Here is a 26,490-nt window from a genome sequence, read left to right on the forward strand (position 1 = left end):
CACCCATTCTACTTGACACAGTGTTCCAGGAGGAGCTGCGGGAGGAGATAAGCAAGTTTTTTAAGTGAAATAAGGACTCTGGGAATAGTGTGGAGGTTATATGGGAGGCATTTAAGGTAACAATGCGGGAATACTGCATAGCGAAGGGGGCTGGAGTCCTTAGGGATATACAGACTACCCTGCGGAAATTGGAATCGGATCGTAAAACTTTAGAAACAGAACTTGCGTGGAATCCAAGGGGCTCGACACAAGTTACCTTTAGAGAGAAACTTACGGCATATATGGAAGAAGCACAGAGGGAAGCGAGGTTTAAGGGTAAATACTGGGTGGCCAGGAACTATGGAGGGAGGGATAGGCCTGGATAGATATTGGCGACAAAGGTGAAGCAGCCTCGTTGCTCCAACTACGTAACGGAAGAGGAGGATCTGGGGGGGGGGGGAGGTTTGCCGTGACACAACCGATATACTTAACACATTTTTGAGGCATTACAAAAAGCTTTATACCAAGACTAGAATAAATGACCTCGATTTGGATGGCTTTCTAGGGGAAGTGGCTTTGGGCTCGCTTAGCGACAGGCAGAGGGCTTTTTTATGTGCGCCATTTGAGTTGGATGAGGTGAGGGAGGCAATAATGAGTCTGCAATCTGGAAAGGCCACAGGAACGGATGGGATTGCAGCTGAAATTTATAAAACATATATAGATTTGATGGCCCCCATTCTTAGAGAAGTGTAATAGGATGCACTGGAAGTGGGGCATCTGCCTCCCACAATGAGGGAAGTTCTCATACTATCGCTGTTAAAGCTGGGAAAAGCACCCAAGCATTTCGACTCTTATAGGCCGCTCTCACTCCTTGACTGTGATGCCAAGATTTTAGCCAAAATCATTGCGACGAGGCTGAGCCTGCTGATGGAGAACTTGATCCTACCAGATCAATCAGGCTTTTTGCCCGGGAGAGCTACCTCCCACAACCCGGGGACTCTCTTTGCTGTTTTGAATAATGTGTCGCCGGACCTCCCTCTAGCCGCGATATTTTTAGACGCCACTAAGGCGTTTGACTCCATAGAATGTGATTACATTTTTGGAGTAATGCCACGAATGGGGTTCCCACCTTTGTTCCTATCGTGGATTAAACTACTATATTGCTTGCCAGTAGCAAAGGTCCTTGTCAATGGCCATACCTCACAAACATTCAGCATAACGAGGGGGACCAGGCAGGGGTGCCCTCTCTCCCCATTACTATTTGCTATCGCTGTGGAGCTGCTCGCAACGAAACTGTGTCAACACCATAATGACAAGGTCCTGCAATGTAACCTGCGCCAAATACTTATATCCCTATACGCAGACGATATTACCCTGTATATTCAGGGCCCACAACAAAAACGGAACCCGATACTGCGTGAGTTCATAGTGTTTGGGCGGCTTTCGGGGGTCCAGATAAACTGGGGGAAGTCTAGTGTTTTCCTGCTAACGGCGGCTACAAGGCGCTTCTCGCTGGACTATCCCTTAGAGTGGTGTGATGAGGACCTGAAATATTTAGGGATCAGAGTCACCAGAGATAGGGAGGAACTTATGAGGATGAATTATGGGACGGCCATAACTCGGATGGTAGATAGCGTTACGTGTTGGGTGGCTTTGCCCCTTTCCATGGCTGGACGCGCGTCATTGATAAAAATGGCGATTCTCCCCCAGCTGTTGTACCTGTTTCTAAACATCCCCTTCTACCCAGGTGCGCACTTCTTTAAGACACTTAAATCGGAGATGATACGCCTCGTGTGGGGAGGTAAAAAACACAGATTGCAGTGGGAGGTAATGACGTGGCCCTACTCGCAGGGGGATTTGGAATACCGAATTTCGAGCTATATTTTGCTGCTGCGCAGGCCATTATGCGTGGTTTTGGGTGATACAGACGAGGTATATGCCACAGGTGGCAGCGGAACACTGGTTAGCACACCCCAATAGAAGGGGCGCTATATCTACCTGTAGGGAACAGGGATAGACAGCCCATCGCCCTCGAATGCACGATAGCAGCATGTCAGCGTATAGGACGCATGCTGGATGTGCCTCTGTTGTATTCGCTATTACTGCCACTTGCTTACCACCCTAACATGCCGCTGCTACAGGAGGCTATTTTTCGTAATTTTAAACAGTGGACCCACATCAGCACCTGGGGGACTTGCATAATGATGGCCAATTTCGCACTATTGATCATATATTTCAAACAGCGCAGAAGACACCACTTGATGTTTTTTTGTATATTAGGCTGCGGCAGGGGATACGATCGCCTACTCCTGACTTCTCGGTGGAGCCACAGAGGTGGCCCCACTGCAGCTCATTCTGGGAAAGGCTACAGCTAAGAGACTAGTTTCCCTGATATATAAAACAGTACACACGCTGAGTGAACTTCCAGCCATATGGGATGAGGAATTGGTAACTGCCCTGACAGATGAAAAGTGGGAAAGCTGTTCTCTGCAGACCGAACAGGTGTCTGCGAGTAGCAGACTCCGGATTATACATTAAATTTTTACACATGCTATAATACACCTCGGCTAAGATGTGCAAGTATAAGCTTAGAGAGGATGACAGGTGTGATAGATGCCATACTGAGGGGGCAGATTTCCTACACCTAGCATGGGGATGCCCCGGGGTCAAAGATTACTGGGAGGTGTTTCACGCTCTGCAACTAATGATTGATACACCTGTGGAGCCTGCTCCCCTGCTGGCCTTGCTGGGGTACGTCAAGCCCCTAGGCGCTGAACATCGTAAATTTGTTGCCATAGCGCTTCTAATGGCCAAAAGGAGGGTGGCTTGCAGGTGGGGCAGGGGACGTGCGCCTAAATTCAAGGAATGGCTTGATGACCTGATAACATGCCAAGAGAGACTTCCGACATATGCGGAATTGTTACTCTTGGCCTCCAGGCCCGATGATATCTGGGCTCCATTGAAATGCTACCCGATTGCCCACCCGAGGGACTTGAACTAGGGCTTTTGAGGGAACCACGGCATAGAATGAAATAAGTGTAATAATACTTGGAGCCAGGGGAAAGTGTGGGGAGGTGGCGGAGATATCATGTGTGACTAGAATAGATACTCAATACAGGGCTGAACAGGCTCTGCCAAACATGTCAGTATGTTAGAAGTTGGAAGTATGTAACTGGGGGAGACATAAGGTAGAAAAAGTGTACCTGTATATGGAAATGGATAGCCCAGGCACCCTAGGAGAAATACTGTAAATACTGTGATGCTGTACCGAAATTGTAATCTATCAGTACGTTTTTGAGCTGTATATACTGTGGCGGTGAACCCAAACTGTACTCAATGTGGATAAACGATGATGAGGTTGTAATATGTAACCCGAAAACAAACAGAAATAAAAAAAAACAGAAGTATCACTTTAGTTCAATAAATATTGAGAACTTCCCCTTGTGCATTCTTGGTATCTTTTTTCTGAGCACACAAGACCACGAGTGTATAAGCGAAAGGTTCTAGCTCTATCACCACTGTTCCTGCGGGAACAGAGTGGTCATGTTCAGTGGTTGCTAAAACTGTTTGCTCCCTATCTAAGTGTAGGGGGGCTTATGGTGGCATTAAGAGCTAGCTGGTCTAAGGGACAGCATATCCGGCAGGGGTGCACGGAATCAATCTCACACCATCCCAAAGTTTATACAAACGCACAGTTCCTACTCATTAGTGGAAACCACACGACATGGCACTGCCAATGTTGGTTGGGTTCTTATTTTGTATGGATCCATTGTGCCTTCTCGGGGATCCCTACACACCTTTTAAACCGGAGACGTCTGTGGTGCTAAGGAATATCCTTGTCAAATGAGTAGGTATTCACTGTGTATTGGCTGTTCAAGTTTGAAAGGATCTAATTCCCACTGTGTAAGCCAAACTCTGTACTTAGTTTCTTGCATAAATGGCACAAAACATCTCGGAGAACTGCAGATATGCAGTCACTCCGAAACCATTACAAAATGGTCTAACACTAGATATTGGGATCTTACCTTTGTGGTTGAGGAACACGAAGCACATAGAACAGAGGTGTTTTATTCTTGAGTTACATTCCCCGCTGCAGATGATGCAACACGCATTTCATGAATACGCTGAGGATGAAGTACTAGTAAATTACACTCCATATGAAGCAACAGAAGTTCCTCTTGCGTGCCAAGAGCATATTCATTGGTTTAAAGGCGCCCTCGCACACACCATAGAAAATGTGAAACTGGGCCCACTTAGCAATAAGGGGGTGACATGGCCAGTCTTAGCCTGATACACACTGCATCAAAGTATGACTAATTTGACCACAGCCCAGCTGCGGGGATTATATAATAATATAGAAATACTATACAGTGGCCTTTCACTTACTCCTGGGCAGGCTGTTCAAGCTGCACCTCCACAATTGATCACACAGGGCATTATCCCACAAACACTGAATGCAGTTATGCAAAAGGTTCACACCAAGAGGGAGGACATTCTGTTTTGGCTTCCACAAAAAAAAAATCAGCTCGAAGCAGTGTTTGCCTGTAAGGGCAGGAAATACACAGAATGTTGACAGTTCGCTTACCGATGGATATGGCACCCCCTGTAGAGGAATGTGCTACTTGGGGTATGGTCTTTGCTGCAGTATATACCAGAAGATGTTACCCCTTCACTGGCTGTTCTACCTGAAGTATTGAAACAGGTCCAGAATGAGCATGGGGAAACCCCTGCCCTGTACTTGGGGATGAAACTGATGAGCAAATTTGCAGCAGTTTCCACCATAATGTTGAGTAATGTTAAAGAGAAAGCTGCAGTGTTAGCTATACTCCGCCTAACGGATTTAACTCCTGCCCTGCAGTAGCACAAATTACCTAAAATTAGCGAAGAAACCTATGCTACACTGGGTAGAGATAATATGGAGGCCAGACCTGGGAAACCACACTTAGAGAGTAATTCTGAAAAGGATAACTTCAAGCAAGCACCTGATGTTGCAAAAAGGAATAAGTGGGACAGTAAGAAAAGAAAGGATAAAACAAATTCATGGGGTGGGTCTCCTACACAGGAATCCACTGAAAAACTTTATAACTTACAGAACCGTGATGTTAAACTGTGATGGCTGTACACATTCCTCTTGTTCCTTCCAGGATTCGTCTGATAAACGTTCAGAGAGAGGAGGACGGTTAGAGGGTAGATCAGACGCACATTCGCCTGACTACATTACTAAGCAAGAAAACAAGACCAAAACATCAAAGCCTCGATTCAAAAAGAAGGTGGTAGCTGGATTTAAGGTCAGCCATGCCACAGATATTGAGGACTGTGCTTCTGAACAGGGAATGGGCATTGACCATGCTGGACAGCGCGGCAGAAGTCACAATAGTTCGCCAGAACCTGATGGATTGTCTGCTGGGAGTAGTGCTGACTGAATATATCAAAGTGGAAACACCAGATACCAGGGTAAGCGTTCCACATCATTTATACGAAGTCCAACTACGGTCGGAGGGGGACATACCAAGATTCATTAATATCTTCTTTTGGGAGGAACTCACTCAAGGGTACGATATTCTTCTGGCTAAAAAAAAGATTGGCCCCCTGATTTTGTAATGCATTGCCTAAACGTGGAAACAGTAATTTTGCCAGCTTTTTCCGATCTCGTTTCAGAATCGATTAAACATTCATATGCCAAGGAGTGGGCTATAGCGCTAGCTCCTGTGTTATATCGCAACCATGTGGGGTGGAACGATGGTTCATATTATCATGATATTCCATGGAGAATGACCCCACAACCTTAAAGCCAATAGCCAATAAAAAACGAAGCTAACAGCAAGTTAGGGAAATCCTAGAACAACTTGAATTCCAAGGAGTGACAGAAAGTTACACCTCTTCAATGAATAATCCTTGGTTTCTGGTAATGAAACCAGATCATTCATATCATCTAGTATTAGATAACAGACATTTAAACACACCTACTTGCACATTTCCAGTACACAACGCACACAGTGCTTCACTAATGAATAACATTGCATGGAAGAAATACAAAACAACACTATATCTCAAATGGATATTTCTGCCAAAATATAGGGCCTGGTCGCAGATATTTGACACCCTTCACCACACCAGGTTCTCAGAAAGAATTCTGCTGTTTACCTCGAGGGTATAGGGATAGCCCTGGGCTGTTCTCAGCCAGAGTTACAGAACTACTTGAAAATTTTGAGGATCAGGCGTCAACATCCAGCGACTCTAAAAAGACTACAATCCATATTAGGATTTCAGAAATTTGGCAGAACAAACATTCCAGATTACGCAGAACGGGTAAAACCATTCTACAACTTAATACATCCAGACTTTAAGCATACATTGGACACAGAACATACGTTACGTTCAAGCTGATATGATAGCTTCTAAACACCTACACACACCTGTAAACACTACAAACCTGGTGATCAGTGTAAACGCGGGCATATCAGGATACATGTGTTAAGTTCAATGAGGGTGACACAGTACTCATAGCATATAAATCACATTTATATACCATTGCTGAAATGAGTTTTGCACCTACTGAAAAATTACTGACAGCAGAACAGACTGCTGAAGTGAAAGAGCGAGCACTGGCACATGGGAAACTTGTTATTGTGGTGACCCTGGTACTGACATTAGAGGTGGTTACAAGAGCAAGCATTCCGAACACTGAAGGTTTGCATTCAAGATGGATACAATGGGCTAACTCACTCACTGCAACAGATTAAGATTACAGATTTGATTCTACACTATAAACACAGGCATTTCTGCAGTACGAACAAGAATATCCTCTGCCTAATGAAATCATACCTCTAAATCACTGACTACATAATTACACCAATGGTTCTGCTCAGTCTGCCGTAGGGACAAAACACCAATACTCAACAGCGTTCGCCGTTGTAAAAGGGATTATGCATGATAGAGAATTCCATCCTGAAAACACCTACACGCATTCACTGGGTGAATTTCACAGTGCAGCTGGTAGAACTGAAGGCTCTAGTACTGGCACTACAGAATACGGAAAATGGTTTCCCCGCACTTATAGTGTGTGATTTGTACTACTGTGTACAGTCATATAATGAGCACCTACATTATTGGAGCCAGAATCGATACAGCCATTCAAAAGGCTGCACAGTAAAGCACAAACTGCTTTGGGAACAGGTGGCACAGCTAAAAGAATGCTTGTCACAGGCTCATTTCATTCACACACTGAACCATCAACATGTTGGCGTTCACGTGGTAGGGAATTCAATGGCTGATGAAGCCGAAAAAGTGAGTTAGCAATGCTGCGGTCACTGCAATCACTCGTTCTAGTACGAGGATAGAAAGATACATCATAGTGGCCATCAATGCTGCTAGGAATGACACACACCTGTCGAAAGGCTTGCCACTCCAGTACTCCTACAAGTTAGATGCATAAACCACACCATATGCTCAGATTCCAGGAGTGAGGGACAGAGTAATACCAAACATGTGCAGCTAGAATTCATGCTAGTCTGCGAGGGTCTTGCTTCTGCACATGGAGAGGTGGCTGCTACAATTTTACTATTGTAGCAATGCTACTGGTGGCCAGGTCTTTACAAACAGATCAAGGACTTTGTCCTCAGGTGTGACATATGTCAACAGATGAAGGGTTCCACCAAGGAGCGTCCACCTCAGGCGCCTTGTGGATTTTAAACAAGCTAGTGGTTTGTGTTTACTTGGACTATTGCGGTCCTTTATCATCAGACAGTGCTTACACGTATATCTTGGTGGCAGTGGATTCCTACTCTCGATTCCTTTGGGTCTAGCCTCAGCGATCGGCTGATGCCCGAGCAGTTATAAAGGATCTATGAGTCTTCATCGAGACATACGCAGTTTGCACATTACATTCCGATCAGGGTCTGGTGTTTAACTCTCTGGCTTACAAAGAGGCCATGGGATGTTTGGGTGTGACCCTGCATTTCCTAGTCTCCAACCCATCCCGGGGGGAAAATCCTGGAAAGAATAAGCAGGGATGTGGAATTCCTATAGCCCGACGCCCAGGACATATTGTTTGGGGTCAAGGGCAACAAGTTTAAATGTGTATGTTGTCCTTGGGACAAGTAGGCCCAACCCCCTGCAGCACAAACCCTTTGGCTATCAGTCTGCAGTATCACATTAAGGATCAGGGAAGGGCGCTGTCTGCAGTTACGTTAATATTTGTGTGCATATGTTAATGCTGTTCAACCTTGTGTTTATGGTTCATTAATTGAAAGCCTTTATTATTAAGGTGAGCGCTGTAAGTAAATGTAAGTTCTGACTGCACTACTGACAGTGGTTCCAGTATAAAAATGTGTACACACGGTTTAAAAGTTTAGCACTATGTTGCTATGCATTATGCCCCCAGAATGCTTTCTAATTAGATGCAAATATTTGCAGAAGTTTGAAAGCAAGATTAATGATTATTTGCTTTCAATATAAAATGTTCCTAAAAAAATGAAAGTAGGAGTTTGTTTTTGCTAAACTACTGTAAAATTTCAGGTACTCTTTCTTTGCAGTGTCATTTAGTAATATGTGTTGATGCATGCCAGCATTTCCTCCAAAAATATTCATATTGAGAAATCAGTGTAACCAGTTTTAATAAGATTATGGGAAACATACAAATAAACCAGCATTGGCAAAGCCAGTAGATCTGAAATGGGCGGTCAGCTTTTTAGTTTTGGCAATGTGCGACTTGTTTTGGCATTAGTTACTGGCACGGAACAAAACTAAGGGAAGAGATTAGAGAATTTTAATAAACACAAAGGGTCATGGTTAACGCCAGACCAAATTTGGGGCCCAATTATTAAAGAAAGTCTCAAAAGTGCACCCTTGTTATATGTCCTTGCATTAAGTGCAGCTATATGACTTTCGTGATATGAGCCCTGGCATAATCAGAGAGGCTACACAAGAGCTCTTATATAATGAGATTGCTGCCATAATTTGTCGCCACACTGCATGGCACCAAAGAGACAAGTGGATTTTCTTACAGGACAAGTAGATTTATGAAGCAACCTGCCCCATGGACAAGTAGATATTTTAATAAATTCCACACCCCTGAATAAGGTCCACGTCAATTTACCACAGTTCGAGTCTTCATCAAGTTCAACACATCCTGCTGAGCTGGCAAGGATAGACCGGATGGCTTCTGGTTACTTCATCAACTTTGATGATTTCTCCTCGGACACATCGGAGCAACCGCCGATGCCATTAGAACTGAAGGTGTGGGTCTTCTATCTTCGGCTTAATAGAACATACTTTGTTTCTCCATGGTTACACCTTTTGATTACAATTGTGTTACTTGTCCTGGTCCTTTGGATTCGTTTTGTGACCGTGTTCTTTTTGCTTCTGAAAGGACATTTTCTCCCAGAACACTCTGCAGTACACATGGTGAACCTGGTTCTGAAACCACAAGCATCATCACACCGTGAACAGAGAGACTTGTCCCTCATGAACATTTCAGCTGTTCCAGATCCGGATGGGATTCTATGGGATTTGATGTGTGTGGTCCCACTGAACTTTTACAAATTCCACATATGTTTAAACTTTCTTTAAATGACATCACCCCTAGTACTCTTTCTGAAGAATTGGGACATTGGTGCAGTATATGAAATGGTAGTAGATCTAGAACATTCAACTGTGTTTTGTTCTGATGAGTTATATGATGGCACAGCTAACTTTGATGAGATGTTTTGTTTTCAACATTACAGACATCATTTTCTACACAAACCTTGGGAAGTTTTCAACTTTACCCAATGGGAACATTGCCATAAACCACCAAATGGTAGTTCAAAAGCATTTGCACAGAAGTTTGATTATTTTTCTGGGTATGGCATTTCTGACCCAGTCTCTTTCTATTATAGGCTTGCACTGACACCTACAAAGAAAAATATGTTTACAGACGCTAATCTGATTTACTCTGCTTCTTTCCTTTCCCAACACTCTGTACAAGGTTTCAACTTTTAGAGGGACACAATAGATGTGAAATTCATCAAGAGACTAAAGATTGGCAGGTTCAGAGAACTGAGGCTTTATTTAGAGCCTGTTAAATACCACAACAAATTATTTTCCTGAACAAAAAACTGCAACAAACATTGGCCTAGCCAAGATAAAAGATCTGAACACACCACAGGTTCCCACTCTTACACGATTTGAGAACTGGCAGCAGTTAACACCATACACTAAGACAGCATGCTGCGTAAGAGTAAGCATAACTCATCAGACCCCAATTGGAAGGGATGGTTAGCCTAGAAATTAGACACAAATAGATGTCAGGCTCCATTCCTAAGTAACAGCAAGGGATTTACAGTAAATAGGCCAGACATGCGATATGTGCAGACTGAACATTCGGGGTGGTAACAACCTACTACAGTGTTGTGAAGTTGTGCCTTGATTGGCTAAAGACCTTGACACTGTCTCAGGTACAACATCACTAGTCTCTTTTATCTGATGACCTGGACCTATAAAACTTTTAATGGTCCTCAAAAACCATGTTAAAAACGCCTTCTATAATGAGATATGGAAAATATCCCAAAAGGAGAATGCTGAAAGACTGTGCAAGATTGATTGTGCCAACTTAGAACAGGCTCATGCAGTAGTGGGCAACGGTATTACTATCTTATTCTTCAGGATATATTCTTTGGGTAACATTGTTTTTTTAAATTTCAAAGTATTTTATTAAATGTATTTTATACAAACAATTGTCATTGCTTAATCATTACTGGGTACAGCCCAAACTGGCCGCGTTCGTCAGATTCAGGTTAGTGGTATACACGTTTGGCTGTCCCGTTTCCCACTGTCTTGCTAAGAGAATAAGAGTAAAGGTGAAGGAGAAAGATAGCAAATAAAAGAGAGAGAGGAAGAGATAATATACAAGAAGATTATTTCAGTCGTGGGTCTATTCTAGGGCTATGGAGGTTTGCTCGTGGTAAAACATTCTGCTCTGGATGAGCTCTTGGGGGTTCGTAGGGGTCCAGGAACCTGTCCAGTGATGCTCACATTCCTCTGTATCATCCACAATATAGACGTCATTTAGCAAGACATGTCTGCATTACAGCACGGACAATATCAACTTAGGTCTATCCTATTGTTGAGCTGGACATTACAGATACTACGTTCCGCTCACGTGCCATGGCAACATATATATATCACAAATCTGTTTTCACCCTACCATCATTCAGAACAGCAGATCGCTAGGGCACGCAGGGATGCAAAATACACTATGTTACATACTGAATGGCTGGAGAAATTACCTTTTAAAGTTGCTGAGATAGCATCCTCAGAATGGATAATCCATGGGTACATTAAGCTAATAATCTCTACTTTCCACTTTCAGTACTGTCTACAACACCATCAAGTGGGAAGATATGAAGCATTAGGTGAAGGGCTTCTACATAGGCATTGGGATCTTCCTTTAAAATTCCGGTGTCAGAATAAGGACACTGAAGTTTTTCTCAGCTGTCCCGGCTGCGAGAATACCTTGAGTGGGTCCCTAGTATGCACAGATGTCTTGTTGCATGGAGCATGTCTGACTTTCAGATTACTCTCAAATGGAAGTTACTTGATGTTCAACAGTCAAGGTTGCTGTGGGATGAAACCAGGGGTTGCCTATGTGGTGACCGGGTCCTCCATTGTTACTTGTTGTACACAAGACCCATATCCGCCTGCCCATACAGTTAGGGAGAATATGCTAAGGCCTTTAATTATTCTTACCAACGTGCGTTTTGACGGCCTGAGCAAACTGAAAGCTTTATTATTTCAAAAAGATGTGGCCTTAAATTCAGCCAAGGAGACGTTTGATCTTGAGATGGCGCATTCCTCTTCTGAGATACAGGCGCTACGCTGCACCAACTTCCCACAACATTTTGGGGAACTGGTACATTGTATTTTTAACATATCTAGTAACACTGGAACAGCAGGATTTTTCATAAGCATAGGCTCTGGCTCGGTAAGCACCTTCCAGAAGGTATTTGGAGTTATTCCATCTTTTATCCACTCGGTCCTTAGAAGCATCTTTGAAGGTATGCTGCTGGTCCTGCTCCTAATTGCTGGGATATTACTTTTAATATTTTTGCTCAGTAATGGATGTCCCATTTTAACCCGTTCCGTGCTCGCGTCGGCCGACGCGAGCACTACCTCGCGGGTGTTGCGAACGACCGTTGGCCGAAGCAACCCTGCCCACTCTGTAGAACGCCTACACCGAGGCAGAATGTCCGCCGCGGTAAACGGGTTAAGCTCAAATGGAGCTTGCACTGCCTCACGTCCTGTTGTACCATAAATGCATGGTGTATTGCTGTAGCGCACCTTGGCTATGAGAACTGGATGGGCATTGGTTTCTGTAATTCCAGAAAGTATGACTTCATTGCGTGCAGTCAGGGTTCCTCTGTCTCCTGTGCACTGAGGAGTATGCCCTGGACCTGTGCCTGGGGCCGCAATTGGTTGAACCTATGAACATATACCTACTGATGGACCCACATTTGTATAGCTGTCCCTTGAGGATTCCATTGCACCTGGTTGTGTTCAAAGAACCTCCCTGGGTTGCCTCTGTGCCTGGTGGTTTTGATCTTGGCTCTGTCTGTCAGGGACTGTCCGGGACTATGTGGGGAACACAGTCAGGGACTTGGGCAAGGACTGGGAACCGAGTAGAAACGTACACAGAAAGAGGAGTACAGCATTGCCCAGGATCATACAGGGAGTCAGAGGAGAAAAAGGGATCCACAGGGGAAGCCTGTACAAGTGAAAAAGATGGGTAAGACTCAGAAAGGAAGGGCACTCACGAGGCAATTTAGCATTCAGAATAACTACACCCAGGATGAATGTGCAAGACATATATATGAAACAAAATTAACAATAAAGGGGAGTGTGGGGTAAAGCACTCAGGAGCTTCACAGGGTAAGACTGAAGCTCAGTAAGTTTCTCACCCACAATTGCTTTAACAGATACAGACTGCAAATACCCACATATAGGATATGCATGCAAAGGCAAGGTCTGTGGAGCTTATACCTATGGTGATATTATAAATGCAACTCAGAGACAATACTCACAGTGAACAAGAAACACCAACTAGGTAGTCAGCTGTGCCCACGATCCGGGCGATCAAACAGGAACACGCAAGGCAGTAACAGCAAAGGGGTAGAACTGAACACAAGCACAATAGACAAGGAGCTAGCAAGGAGGAGTGCTTATCAGCAAAGGAAGGAAATCACAGGGCACACTTGGCAGAAAGCAGGTACAAACATACAAGGTAACAGAAGCAAGACAGCAGAATAGAAAGACTGCAAACTGGAACCAAGGAAATGGGAAGAAAGGCAAGGACTGGAAAGGGATATACAGAAGGGGAGGCTACATGGGTATACTAGAATAGTACAGGTTAAGGATTCAAGAAAAGAAAGTAGCATAGAAGGCAGTGCTGGAGCAAGAACAAGAATTGAGCAAGGCTCGGGAGTCAAGGGAGCACTGCAGGCAGTGCTAGTTCAGGAACAGGGAAATTACTAAAGCTTCGGGAGTCAAGGTAGAACTGCAGGCAGTGCTAGTTCAGGAAACAGGACATATCTACAGCCCAGGAAACAAGGAGTCAAGAGAGCACTGCAAGCAGTGCAAATAAGGAACACGAAAATAGCTGAAGCCCAGGAATAAAGAATAACTATAGCTCGGGAACTCAGGAAACAAGGAAGCACTGCAGGCAGTGCCAATTCAGGTACGAAGAATAGCTATAGCTCAGGAACTCAGGAATCAGTGGAAATAAGGATCGGTCCCACCGGAAAACAGGTACAATGACCAACCTTGGCCTGAAGGGAGCTGGGGCTTAAAAGAGCTCACAGTAATCATATGCATCAGGTGTGAGCAGGCTAGCAGCAGCCAGCCAAAGGTGAGCTGAAATTCTCCACCCATCCTTGGCCTGCAGGGGTGGAGACGAAGCAGAGAACATGGAATTCTAGGTAATAGAGATTCCAGCATGAGCAGACTGGCTTCCACAAAACCAGGCATGGATTGGGAAAGGATGTCAATTCCTAAAAGATGTCCAAATAACTGGAAGTCAGGATACGCATACAGGGGAGTGTCTGGAGGCATATTAGAACACTGGAAAGCCCCCCAATTCGGCCCCCTGGTGGTGGGCACCAGAGCACAGGGAGTGAATTGTGACAGTGTCTTGATGAAACACCAATTGGCTGTTTTTACTCCAGCAGTAGCTGCTTGGGGGATGGATGGGAACATACGTGCTCTATCAACTTGCCCTTTGGTGTGCCTCTGGGATCATCATCTGCGGATGCTGGGAACAGCAATATTTCATCTACTACTCGGAACATAAACATCTCACTTTTCGTGCGGTGGGAACTTTTATTTGGACTGGTTTGTAGGGAATCGTCGGTCCAAGTCTCCGTAATGAAGAGGATGTCCAGATTAAAATCGGTTATAAGGTCTGCTATTTCCTGACTATGTTTACATAGTGATCGCGCGTTAATAAGGGCCATAGCTATAGGTGTATCAGTGCCCTTAGTGTGTGGCTTGGCGTGCGTTCTAACAAAGTTAGTTGATGTCGCGCTGTTACAGTGGAAACAACTCCGAGCAGCTTCCTTTGGAGTTGAAGTTAAGTCGAACAGTGTGCAGCCAGGAGCTATGGGCGGTCGGAGGTCCATCAAGGAAGAGCGGGAATAGACCAGATGCCGATTAGCGAGTGTTGGGCCAGGGTTCGTGGCCCTAGGCCCGGTCCCGGCGCGGACGGGTGCAGACGGGCTTGCCTTTGGCGCGCCCGCTGCGCCCGCCCGCTGCGCGGACGGGGAAATCTAATGTTTTTATACATGAATATGGGGGAGGAGGAGGGTTCGAACAACTACACCACCAACCTTACCCTCAGCAAGATGGCGGCTGAGGAGGGTCGGGTGAGGTCCCAGCGCCTAGTGGCAGTAGCGCTGTCGATGGACAGGTCAGTGGGCAGCCTCGGAGCGACGCAGATCTCGCGCCGAGGTTGGGACAGCAATTTAAAAAATGCAAGCTAAAATATTTACAGATGTTTAAAACACGTTATTATTAATCAATAACGCACAGACATTCAAGATTGCAGTAACGCAAAGTGTAAAGCAAGGATCCCCCGGCTTCCGCCTCAGGGGAGAAAATATGCAAATTACGCGGTGAACAGGGGAGCCTCCCTTAAGTATCCTGGGAGGGCGGAGGGCTTGAACAACTACACCACCAACCTTACCCTCAGCAAGAAGGCGGCTGAGGAGGGTCGGGTGAGGTCCCAGCGCCTAGTGGCAGCAGCGCTGTGGATGGACAGGTCAGTGGGCAGCCTCGGAGCGACGCAGATCTCGCGCCGAGGTTGGGACAGCAATTTAAAAAATGCAAGCTAAAATATTTACAGATGTTTAAAACACGTTATTATTAATCAATAACGCACAGACAATCAAGATTGCAGTAACGCAAAGTGTAAAGCAAGGATCCCCCGGCTTGCGCCTCAGGGGAGAAAATTTGCAAATTGGTGTATTGGTGGATACGACTTGAGTTACGTACAATGATACAGTCCAAGGTATCTGACTTTTTTCTTAATTGAATGGCGTTTGTTTTACATACATATACTCCCTTCAGTACACATTCTAAATTTTAATTGTTTAAGTGTATACTGCGGTTGGTCGCATGGGCGTTTACGCATGCAGATCTTTGGTCTTGTTGGATATCTTTCACTATTGGTCTCCACTGTGCAGCAGAGGTTTTTAAAGAAAGTGTTGTTTTTTTTTATATATGCAACAAACACAACACAGAGTTTGGTAGCACACTCTTTGGTGTCTCTTGGCTCTCAATTTTCTTGATTGTAGAGAACAACTTCGTACATGATTCTCTCATCTGTATCATTCTGAAATATGGTTTTCATAACTTTGTATGTACTGTTGCAGCCTTGAAAAAGTCATTTTCTTTCTAAACACGTGCCGGCTGCCTATGATTTTTTTTTTTGTTGTAGATACATTTATTTTATTGTACAGGTACAGTACAGAACAACTTCCCAGCAAGTATTCGCCATGTGTCACTCTTTTGCAATCCCTCAATGAAAACTTAAGTCTCTTGGTTACAGAGCTTTCTTATTAGTCTCTTGGTTAAACAGCTTTTGAGCCAACAACCCAGGTTGGGCAGGCAGCGACTTCCACCAATTACAATATCGTCCGGCCCTGGTGACCATTATTTCACATTGCCATCGTACACCTTTCCCTGGGCTGATGTTACCATTTCCTATTGAGGGCCGTCCTATCACCACTTCCGCCATCTTAACCCACTGCCGTCTCCTCATTACTCTGATCTGCTTCCCCCGCATGCGCTTCTATGCCCTCACTCGCCTCCCCTTTCTCCCCTTGTTTAAATGTCCTATACAATCCCCAAAAATGTTTTAGCCTGCTACGCGGAGGGAGCAGTTCGCTATAATTCTCCGTCTGTGTAAACAGTATAGCATGCCATGCGACCATCTTTGCACTGTTGGTACCGGGCCCCTCATCCAGCACAGTGCCACTACCCTTTTTGCTATTAAAAGTCCCATATCTATCATTCTGAGTACAGCTTTGGGCAGCAGTTTGGTAAATCCCAAAAATGCCAGCGCTGGATCCGGAGCCACTTCCATCTCCACTATCCTCCCCTTTTCCCTAAAAACCTCTTCCCAATATGCTAGTATTCCAGGGCAGTACCAAGTTAGGTGTATGAAATCCGCTGTCTTCGCTCGGCACCGCTCACATTTAGCCTCTTCTCCAAGTCCGTATCTACATAACGATTCTGGCGTGTAGTAAATGTAAATGTAGTTGAGCTTATATAGTATACTTCGTGAAAGAGGTCTACCGCGGCCCTTATATTCAGTGCTTGAAGAGTTCTAATGACTCCTCTGTCCCTACATGGAGCCAGCCAACGAGCCCACTCTATGGGCATGGACGGTGTGTATAGTAATGCTCCCGCCTGTTGTTGTAACAGGCAGTGCCATGAATGTCTGGTAGCGTTCATTGAGTCAAGGTAGCCAGTTCTACGGTCTGGATCTTCGAATTTTGTCGCCGGAGGTGAGTGTGGAGCGGCAAACAGTGTTTCCATACGTAGGTATGGTATTCCCGCCTCGCCGTGTATCCAAGCATGTAGATGTGAGCACTGTGCCACCCTATAAAATAGCTCAAAATCCGGTGCTCCTAAGCCTCCCCGGCTGCCTATGATTTGTATCAATTTTCAATCAAGCTATATGGAATTAGCTAAAGAAATGAAGAAATAGACACACTTGGCATCTCTGGCACTCCACGGCCTATTTGACTTTTTGTACTTTGGACTATATATAGGAGAGCGTGCATCGGTATTTTTTATTGATTTTAAGTAATCACAATGTAGACAGGATGTGTGCTGTGCTTGTTTAGTGTACCTGGTATTTGCGATAAATGTGTCCAGCAATCAATGTATTCAGTGGAAACTCCCTAAATCATGAAGAAGAACCAAAGTAATGTCAACCTGACTAAGAGAGGATCAGGCAGTAGCCCTCATCATTATTAGCAGTATCCTAATATTTATTTAGTAGCACATACCTATGGATGGTCACACAGCAGACAAAGAGAACAACATGGTAAAGATTAAGACCACGTTTCAAATTCTATAGATGAGCGTCACAGATAATTAGAAGGAACTACATTAGATTTATCTGCAACTTAGACACTACAATGGCTAGGATTACCAAAGCATTCTTCGCATTAGAAATTAGGGTCCTAACTGCATTGTAACCTTTGAGCCTAGATTGAAGACGTGCAGGTTAACTCCCATAGGCTGTGTTTGAACTTAGTTAAAAATGTACACTTAATTCTAGCTGCCATAGGCAGCTTCTTATTTGTCAGAGACATATGTCGCCTTCTCACGATATTGACAATAGCGCTGGCTGCTGAGTTCTACACCGCTTTAAGGATTTCTGTTTTGATGGGATGATTAACAGTACATTGTAGCAGCCTACTTTTGAGATGCCAATTACTCTGACAATAGTGGCCCTATGCTTCACACCCAAGAATCAGAACATTCTACATAAACGTTTGACATAATGGATTTGAAATTAGCTTCAATGATTTTATCAGTATCTACATATTTAATCTGTTGTTATGAGATCTTATTTTCTGTATTTGCAGAGTGAAGTAACAAGAATCTAATTTCAGGGGGAGGAGCCTAGCTCGCGGCCGTAATGGTCGCCCTTTAGCTCGGCTCCCGCAGCCCTCCATCCTGATTGCTTATCCTGTCCTTTACTCTGTCCCGGGACGGCACATTTTTGGGGAATTGGAAACATAACGGCTTGTTTGTACTTACCATCTGACCCCGGGGTCTCGGCGTGCAGTGGCTCCGGAGTTGTGTCCTCCGAAGGATCGGGGCCTCCGCGAGACTTGGACCGGGACCTGGCTGGTGGGATCCGATGGCTCTCGGCCCCGGCCGAGAGCGAGAACCAGTGTTGGGAGCCGATGTGCGAAGATCCCGGCGATCCTGACCCGGGCCTGCCCTGCTGGCCGCGCGGCCGACGTGGGTGAGAGGCCCCGGGACCTGATTCTGAGAAGGGGTCTCCCCCCGCCGCTGCTTTGTCCGGCGGCCCTGGTCCTCGGGGCCCGGACTCCGCTTATCTGGGGCACCGGTGCTGGTGCTGGCGGAGACCCGTTTTGGGCGGACATCCTTTTGGCGTCGAGGCCGCCCTTGCTGGGACCCCCGGCGCTTGTAAAGTCCTACATTTGAGAACTGTTATTTCCGGGGGTCCTCGTGGGCGGCGATTGGGCTGATTCACGAAATGGCGGCCGGCCCTTCGGAACGAGAGTCGCCCTGTGGCGGCGGGCCTGAGGTGCCTACTTGTGTGGGGATCGGATCTGGTGGGCGTGAGCCGACAGTCAGAGATATCCTGGAAGCCCTGAGATCCCTGCACGCTTCCTTGGCCCTGGGCGTCTCGATGGGTCCGCCACGATCTGCCGCCATTTTGGGCAGCCGTTTCTTCTTGTCGCCCTCCTGTTTCGATGACTTCATTGCCTCACCCCCCTCGATTGACCTGAATGTCTCTACCACTGATCGAGGATCGTGTAGTGTGCTGGTGACTTTGGGGCGTCCTGCTTTTCGGGGTTCGGGCCCCGGGGACTTGGATGCTGTACTGCAACCCTGTTCGACATTGTTGCCTGAAACTATGGGTGGACTTCCTCCTGTGCCTGCTTCGATGACTTTGCCTGTGTCTATAATTGGGACCACCTCGCCCGCTCCAGTGGCGCAACTGAACTCCTGTTTTTCATGGCTCGTGCTTCGATTGTTGATGCATCGATACTTTCAGTTTGGACTACTGCTCACTTGTGGCTCTATCGACCCCCCACGTAGCTATGCTAGTCACCATTCCACTCGATTATATGCTGATTTCGTACATAGTATGGGGTTATACATTGCCATGTGGTGGGTGGGGTTTGTCGCTCGAAAGGGTTGGGGGTGAAATGTACGACTTCTGTTTGATTCCCGGTATATGATTTCGTTGCACAATGGTTTATGATCGTAGGAGGGTGGGAGGTCCCCTTCTCCTAATATTTTGTGGCGCGTGATGGGGTGTCGTCCTGGTCTGTTTTTTGATTGTGCTTGTTCGGGTTGGGCGGGGGGCTGCGGTCGACCGTTTGGATTATAGTTATTCTGCTCCTCCCTCCTGTCCCCTTTTGGTTTTTTTTCTCTCCGCTTTTGTTGCCTTTTTGTCTTGTTTTTCTTTCTTTCTTCTCGCTATATTTCGGGTTCTGGTTTAGGGCGACAGGCAAGCTGTTTGAAGAATAGGCCATAGCCTTCTACAGGGGTGCAGGGTGGGACGGGTGGGTTGGGTTCTAATTTTTGTTTGTCTTCTGGTTCTATGGCCCTTTTGTATCTCTTTTTCGTGAGGCCGCGTCTGTCCCGACCTCCTATGGTGTGTTTCGGGTGGGGGTATGGCGTCGTTACTCATCCTGTTATATTTCGGCTGTCTTTCTTCCCGATCGCCATGCCACCACTTGGGCCGCTAATCCTTTTGTCTCCTGTCTTCCCGTCATGGGGGGCCTGTGTCGGCGTGTCTTCTGCCTTTCTTTTTCATATTTCCTTATTCTCTCTTTATTGTTTTGTTTTTCTTCCCTCCATTTTCCTTTCCCTTCTTCTCCCCCCTCCCTGCTTAGTCCCCCCCCCCCCTTTTTTTTCCTTTTTGTGTCCCAGACGGGTACTGTGACGGGCAGGGTTTGTTGCATTATCTTTCCGATCCCTCTGTTCTGGCTTGGTAGTGTCTCGGGTGGCGGGCGTGTTATGAGGATAATGCTCGGGGGCTGACTGTGTCTCACATATCCTGATTTCTTGACTGTATTGTGTTGTCCCCCTGATATTTTGCCCCATGCCCCCTTCTTAATGTTGAGGTTGATTACGGGATGTCGGATGCCTCCGTATTGCCAGTGAGCCTGTCATACGTCCTCTCCCCATATTATAAAATTAAGCCTTATTTACTCCTGTGTTTTAGCCCTTTAGTTTCTGCATTTTTCTCCCCTATTGCGATTATACGGCCTCTGCTTGTGCTGATTGATTATGTAATATTTGCCTGTTGACTCCTGATTGTTTTGTACATTGCGGCCGGCCGACTTGGTTGTGGGCCTCGACCGGTCTTCTTTTGATGTCAATAAAGGTTTTAAAAAAAAAAAAAAAAAAAAATCTAATTTCAGTCCGATTCAGACTCAGCTAGTTATCCAAGCCTGTAATGGGAAGTATATGATTTAAAAAATGCTAAAACCTGATCAGGAAACGGATACAAGTTTGAAAAGGATGTGTGCAAGAACCCCACAATTGTGCAATCATGTCCGTGCTGGTGCAAGGATTGAAGATAATAGAAGAATAACAATGTTTAAGGAAAAAAAGCCCTGTAGATCTCCACATGGTACCATAGTTTGGATAGAGGTCAGATTGCCAATAAAGACTCTGGAACAGCCATTGTAAGAAAGGTGTAAACAAAGACGGTTTTAAATTGTGTGAGTAGAAAATGGCGTGAAATGAGGAATAACATTTTTTTTTTTTAAAAAGGTAATAGAAGGTAAATAGTCAGATGATCATTGATTTTTTTTTGAGCATACATCAGAAAGGACAGCCTTCTTAAATTAAAACCACTTCTAATACAGTTTCGCCAAAGATTACTTTTATATTGACTGAAGGGAGGTCAGACAACTAGGAATAACGGACACTAAAAGTTGAGGGCCAACAGAAGTCCTCTTTAATTATGTTTTTGTTTTAGGATTAAAAAAGATCAATAGCTTGTTACATTATTCTGAAGACACAGAACTTCCTGTGGAACTTGGGAGAGGGTTATCAAAGGTTTTCAGAATTGTAACGACTGCTTACATTGTAAAAGAATGAGTGTCTGCATTCAAAACCCTGCTTAGAAACCCACAGCAGGCACTAATAAAGTCTGCACACCAAATACAAAGGTTGTGTGTAGCCATAAATCCACCTTATGTCTCTTTAATCCACTACTAGACAATCCCTGACTTTATATCATTCTTGCAGGGGCATCCATTCTCCCTTTGTGATGGTATTTCTCCTTCTTTTCCATTAGGTGTTTTGCGGGCTCTTGCCCTCAGGAAATGTCCGAGCAGGAAAAATAAGTGCTGATCCTCAAAACTTGAGGTCCGGTGGCCACCACTGCCAACTAGTAACTCAAATTAAGTACTGATTTCACTTAACAAGCACTTCAATTAGCTTTTTGCTGTCTATCAACTAAGATTACTTAAACATTTTTGGGGAGCAGATAGAATGGTCACTTTATAATTCACATGACAGATTTGGGCTGGACTGTTCCAATGAGGAACAGGGTCAAGACCCACTTGCACATGGCTGGTTCCAAACTAAGGTAGCATAGTGAGCACAAGAAGGATGGGTTGGAGTGCTATCCACGCTATTTCCAGTGGTTAGGCTTATTGCAAGCAGCCTCCCATCATCTTTTGTATGTTTCCTGTACCACCCCAAGTGGCATGGGTATTCCCAGACGTGGGTCCTATGCTCACTGTGTCACTAATACCAAGTGCTCATGTTCTGGTTCAAGAAGGACCTGTCTTCGCAGTTCGGGATGGGCTGTTCCATGAGGAACAGAGTCAAGACTGACTTGAATATGGCGGGCCCAAAATGAGGTGGAATGGTGAGCAAAAGAACGATGGATTATTGGAGTGCCACCCCAAGCTATTGCAGTGGTTAGACTTACTGAAAGCAGCCTTCCATCATCTTCTGTGTGTTTCATTTTTTCTTTTTTCTCTGGGGAAAAATATTTCCCCCACAGGGAATCTCCTTTCGTTAAAGCATCAATTTTTGTTGAAAGGGGAGTAGTTCACTCGAACACTGGAAATGTAATAAGTCCTCTGTCAGAAGTATATTTTTACATTTTTCCATAGGGTGATGGATTTGGAGAAGAGTTGGTTAATACCTTAAAACATTCAAGTTTGGGGTTGCGCACAAACTCACAGCATTCCGGCTTTAGAATAACCACGTTATGCCTACTTTCAGCCCCAGTGAACATATTAAATCATTTTGAGACTGCTAAACTAACTTTTGCACATGAAAGCAAAACTTTCATGTGTCAATAACTACAAGAATAAGGCATAAAAGTCCAACTACAACTTGCCGAGATTATCTACTTGTAAAATGTACATTTTCAGTCCCTGATATAGCGATTGCAATATGTTCACAGTTATGGCAAATAATGGAATTGAGTCACAGTGAGATGAAGTCATATGCCTTACAAAATTACACAATGTGGTCCAGTGGAGAAGGTAAGATTGTGGGTGGTCTCTTTGATCCCAGTTGGCATCCTACACATACTACAATAACGTTATGTGAACGCTTAAATGTAAAATTGCCTTAGCAATTCAAAAAAGGTCTCTTTAGAAACCTAAATTAAGAGACAAATGGTTCAAATACAACAAGGATATATTAAAAACTCTACCGTATATTACGTGTCCGCTAAATACATTTTTTGGTATAGTCAGCCGGCGAGGATCAATAAACTCGACTAAGTAGAGCCCATACATCAAAAGTGTCTGTCCAGACACAGAGCCTATGAATATTGAACGAGCTGGCATAAATAGAATCGGATATAATCAGAAATTGGTCATGACCAGAACTTTTGCTAGAAACTAAACTTTGATGCAATATGAACCCTGGCATAATCAGAGAAGCGGTTATCACAGTTCTGATTAAATGAGAGCAACGCAGATTACCAGGGACCGCATTATGAGCCCCTCAGTGGGAAGAGGAGTAGCCTTAAATAATACAATGAGCTAGGCCATCAATGAATGCAATGACTCTAGGATGCAAATATTTATTTTCTTTGCTTTGATTCCATTTTTTAAAAGCGTGTTGATGCACCTTGGCATTTGAACTTCCGCTTGAAACGTATGTTGACAATTGTATCTCATTTAACACAATACTATATCAGTTCTGACTTAAGCTTCATCGGTAGAGACAGTAGTGAGACTGCTATGCTGTGAGGGTGTGAAATTTCAGTAGGGAGACATGCTATCTGCAAGGAGCATGGGAAAGCCCAATTAGTACACAGCATAAGTTACTGGTAGAATGTGACTGCTGCTCTATGGAGGTATGAGTGCACAGACCGTAGTGTACTCCTAAAAAAAAAAAAAAAACATCGTTTCAACACATCATCAGGGGTAGTAAGCGCTATATAGATGCAAACCTTTTCCCTCTATCCCTTCACTATCCTCTTCAATCCAAATAACTGACTAACATATCCACCACTCAAAAGCTTTCATATTTCACTATACTAATTCACCACCAATCCTTTATGGGTTCTGGAGTAGCGTGCCACTCGCCGAAAAAGAGATTTGACGCCTCGTCAGGGGCAGTAAGCACTATATAAATGCAATTACAATACAATGAAGTACTACTATTCTGACGGTTATCCGAGTGCTGTTTTTGGTGTTAAACTGACGCTCTGTGAGGGGTCTGAAGGCTGTCAGAAGTATGAGGATGTTAGCCTGTTAGGCATGTGAGCGATTTCTTGTAGTATGACTGCAAATATGTGAGGGGTGCGAGAGTGCTGGGTGTGGTATGTCGAAGAGCACCAGGTAACACTGGTGTTAAGGAAGTTCTGTACTGCATTTAAGGATAGGGATTACTTTTTTAGCCTCCACCCAATGGAGAATCACAATTTAAAATGTATAACCAAGCAAATCAACATTCAAACCACACCTTTGTGCTCTCTTTTTTGATATAGCATAGGTTTTGGCCAACAGTTGAAATTATATACAACAAGAAATAAAAACGGGAGAAAAACAGAACTAATTACAGTCACATTTAAAATTGCACTTTACAAGGGCAGATCACAGAACCTAGAGGAATTTCAACAATGCTCAGGAGAATTCAAGAATTAATATTCAGTTCAAACGTCTAAAGCTCAAATCTATTTTACCATGGACAGGGAATCCTTCCTCGGCAAACAGCAAAGGTTCAAGGTTTTTCAGAGAACTTCGACCTTCAAGTCGAGCAAGAAGCTTTGAAATAAAGATGTATTGTATTAAAATATTATAATGAACAATTAACTGCAAAACATAACATTAGGAGGTTAGTTTGAAGGCTGTTGCACACATTCATATGTAGTTAAAAAAAACTCATGGACAAGGCTTCTTTCTATCAATATTTCTTCAAAGCAGAACTCGACTCAGAAGTAAGTATTTAATACCCAAGCCATAGCCCATGAATAAGGCAACCCTATAAAAACGTGCATTTTCACATAAAATGCTTTTAACGAGTTGTTAAAACATTACCTACCTGGTAGTTTTGACAACGGTCATTCTAGAGGGATTCCAGATAGCAGGGTATATACAGGCGAGAGGCAACAGTGTAGATGCGAGCTCAGTTTTAGCTCCCAACTAATGAGCGAGTGGGACAGGGGGATTCAGACTGGAAAAACGTCACGGCACCCTATAAACATACTTTTGCCTAGAGATTAACACTTTAAAGATCCAAACTCTAATAAAACAGAATTAATTATCTCAGTGCCTTTAAATATGGTTTTATTTAAAATACAAAATATGGACCCTCCACCTGTTGGGTTATAAATGGGTGGAAAGAAAAACATACATAGCCAAAACCCAAAATGAAAGTGTCGATTTGCGAGAAAAATATACAAGCTATTTATTTAGGAGCTTGTATTGGAATCAAAAACATAAGCACTAAAACGTTTCCACCAGAGGGCAGCAGTGCACCAGGATTATTTCACTATAGGACCTTAACGTGTCATTGCAGGTAAGAGAGGCCAGTGGGGGGTAAAGCCAATAGCAGATAGTTTCTCTGTGGTGGAATTACAATGTCCCTCTGTGTATACGGCTATACTAGTAGATGCTGGACTTTTTTTTTTAGGACTGATCCTGCAAACCAAGTACACTTGGGCATGGTTTCGGTGAGACCCGACAAAAGCTTGGTAAGGTAATGGTAACTGGTCACAAAGCAGCCCTGTCCTCTAGCGGCTGGTAGGGGGGTATTTTGTTCTGCTTCCAGGTTGGGAAGACCAGCTGCAACACTAGGTTGCGGGCACCACCGCAGTTTAGAGACTCCATGAGACTGGGAACCACTCATGAAACTAGCTTGGTTGTACGGCATTACAAAGCGGGCTTTTACCCCGCATGCCATTACAACGCAGTTTTTACAATCCAAGTCGTTACAACGACTTGCGTTGGGGGGCGCTGGATAGTGGAATAGTTTAATTTTCTATTCCAACTCCAGCCCACGTTGACAGTAGGGAAGGTGTTGGATAGAAAATTAAACTATTCCCTAGCCTACAGCGCCCTCCAGCGCAAGTCGTTGTAACGACTTGCGTTGTAATAGCAGCGTTGTAATAGCAGTGCGGGGTAATGCCTGCGTTGTTATGGATGTTTCCCACTAGCTTTCCTCCGTCGTGACAAGTCAGGAGTCCAGCGGTTATTCTGGACAAGCCCTTTTCGAGTTCCTCTGCAGAGAAAGGAGGAGTGGGTGGGGGAGGGGAGCGTGTACAAGAGAGTGGTGTCAACATGCTATTATACAGGGATCAGGCGAAGATGTAATGGTTGGCCGCCCATGAAAAATAAACCACTGCAGTGTAATAAACTTCACATGCTGTTAGCCCTGATAACGGGTCTAAGGAACCTACCAGGCCGCTTTGGAAAGAAAGCTGGTGTCGCTCTTATATAGCATCCCCGGTCCCTAGAGAGTAATTCCACTCCCAATCCCACAAAAACATTCTACGTCTCCTAGATCAACTAGCAATGCCCAACCCTCTCTCTCCTCCAGAAAGCTCGAACCTCCTCCCCACCTGTATCTCCCTCCTGTGATTGGACTGCCCCAGCTGGTTACCTTAGGGCACGCGAAAAGCACCAGGCCCAGGAGGGTGTGAGTGAAAGGGAGCAGGGTCCCGAGGCAGAAGCCATGGGCTACAAGACTTCTTTCAGCAAATTACCTTTTGTTTCCTCAACTAAAATCATACGCTCAAGTGCCTCAGCAGCCTTTTCCACGACTGCGGTAAAA

General features: G+C 44.7%; 1 protein-coding gene across 1 annotated transcript in view; it reads right to left on the reverse strand.

The window, feature by feature from the left end:
• XRCC2 (X-ray repair cross complementing 2) overlaps positions 1–26,490 on the reverse strand; it is a 115,547-nt gene that overhangs the window by 68,984 nt on the left and 20,073 nt on the right. The window contains exon 2 of the mRNA XM_078663240.1: positions 24,401–24,482. Within this exon, the coding sequence (XP_078519366.1) occupies positions 24,401–24,482 (82 nt within the window). The remainder of the gene's footprint in view (positions 1–24,400; positions 24,483–26,490) is intronic.

Source organism: Lissotriton helveticus, chromosome 10 (assembly GCF_964261635.1).
Source record: "Lissotriton helveticus chromosome 10, aLisHel1.1, whole genome shotgun sequence".
Taxonomy (NCBI): domain Eukaryota; kingdom Metazoa; phylum Chordata; class Amphibia; order Caudata; family Salamandridae; genus Lissotriton; species Lissotriton helveticus.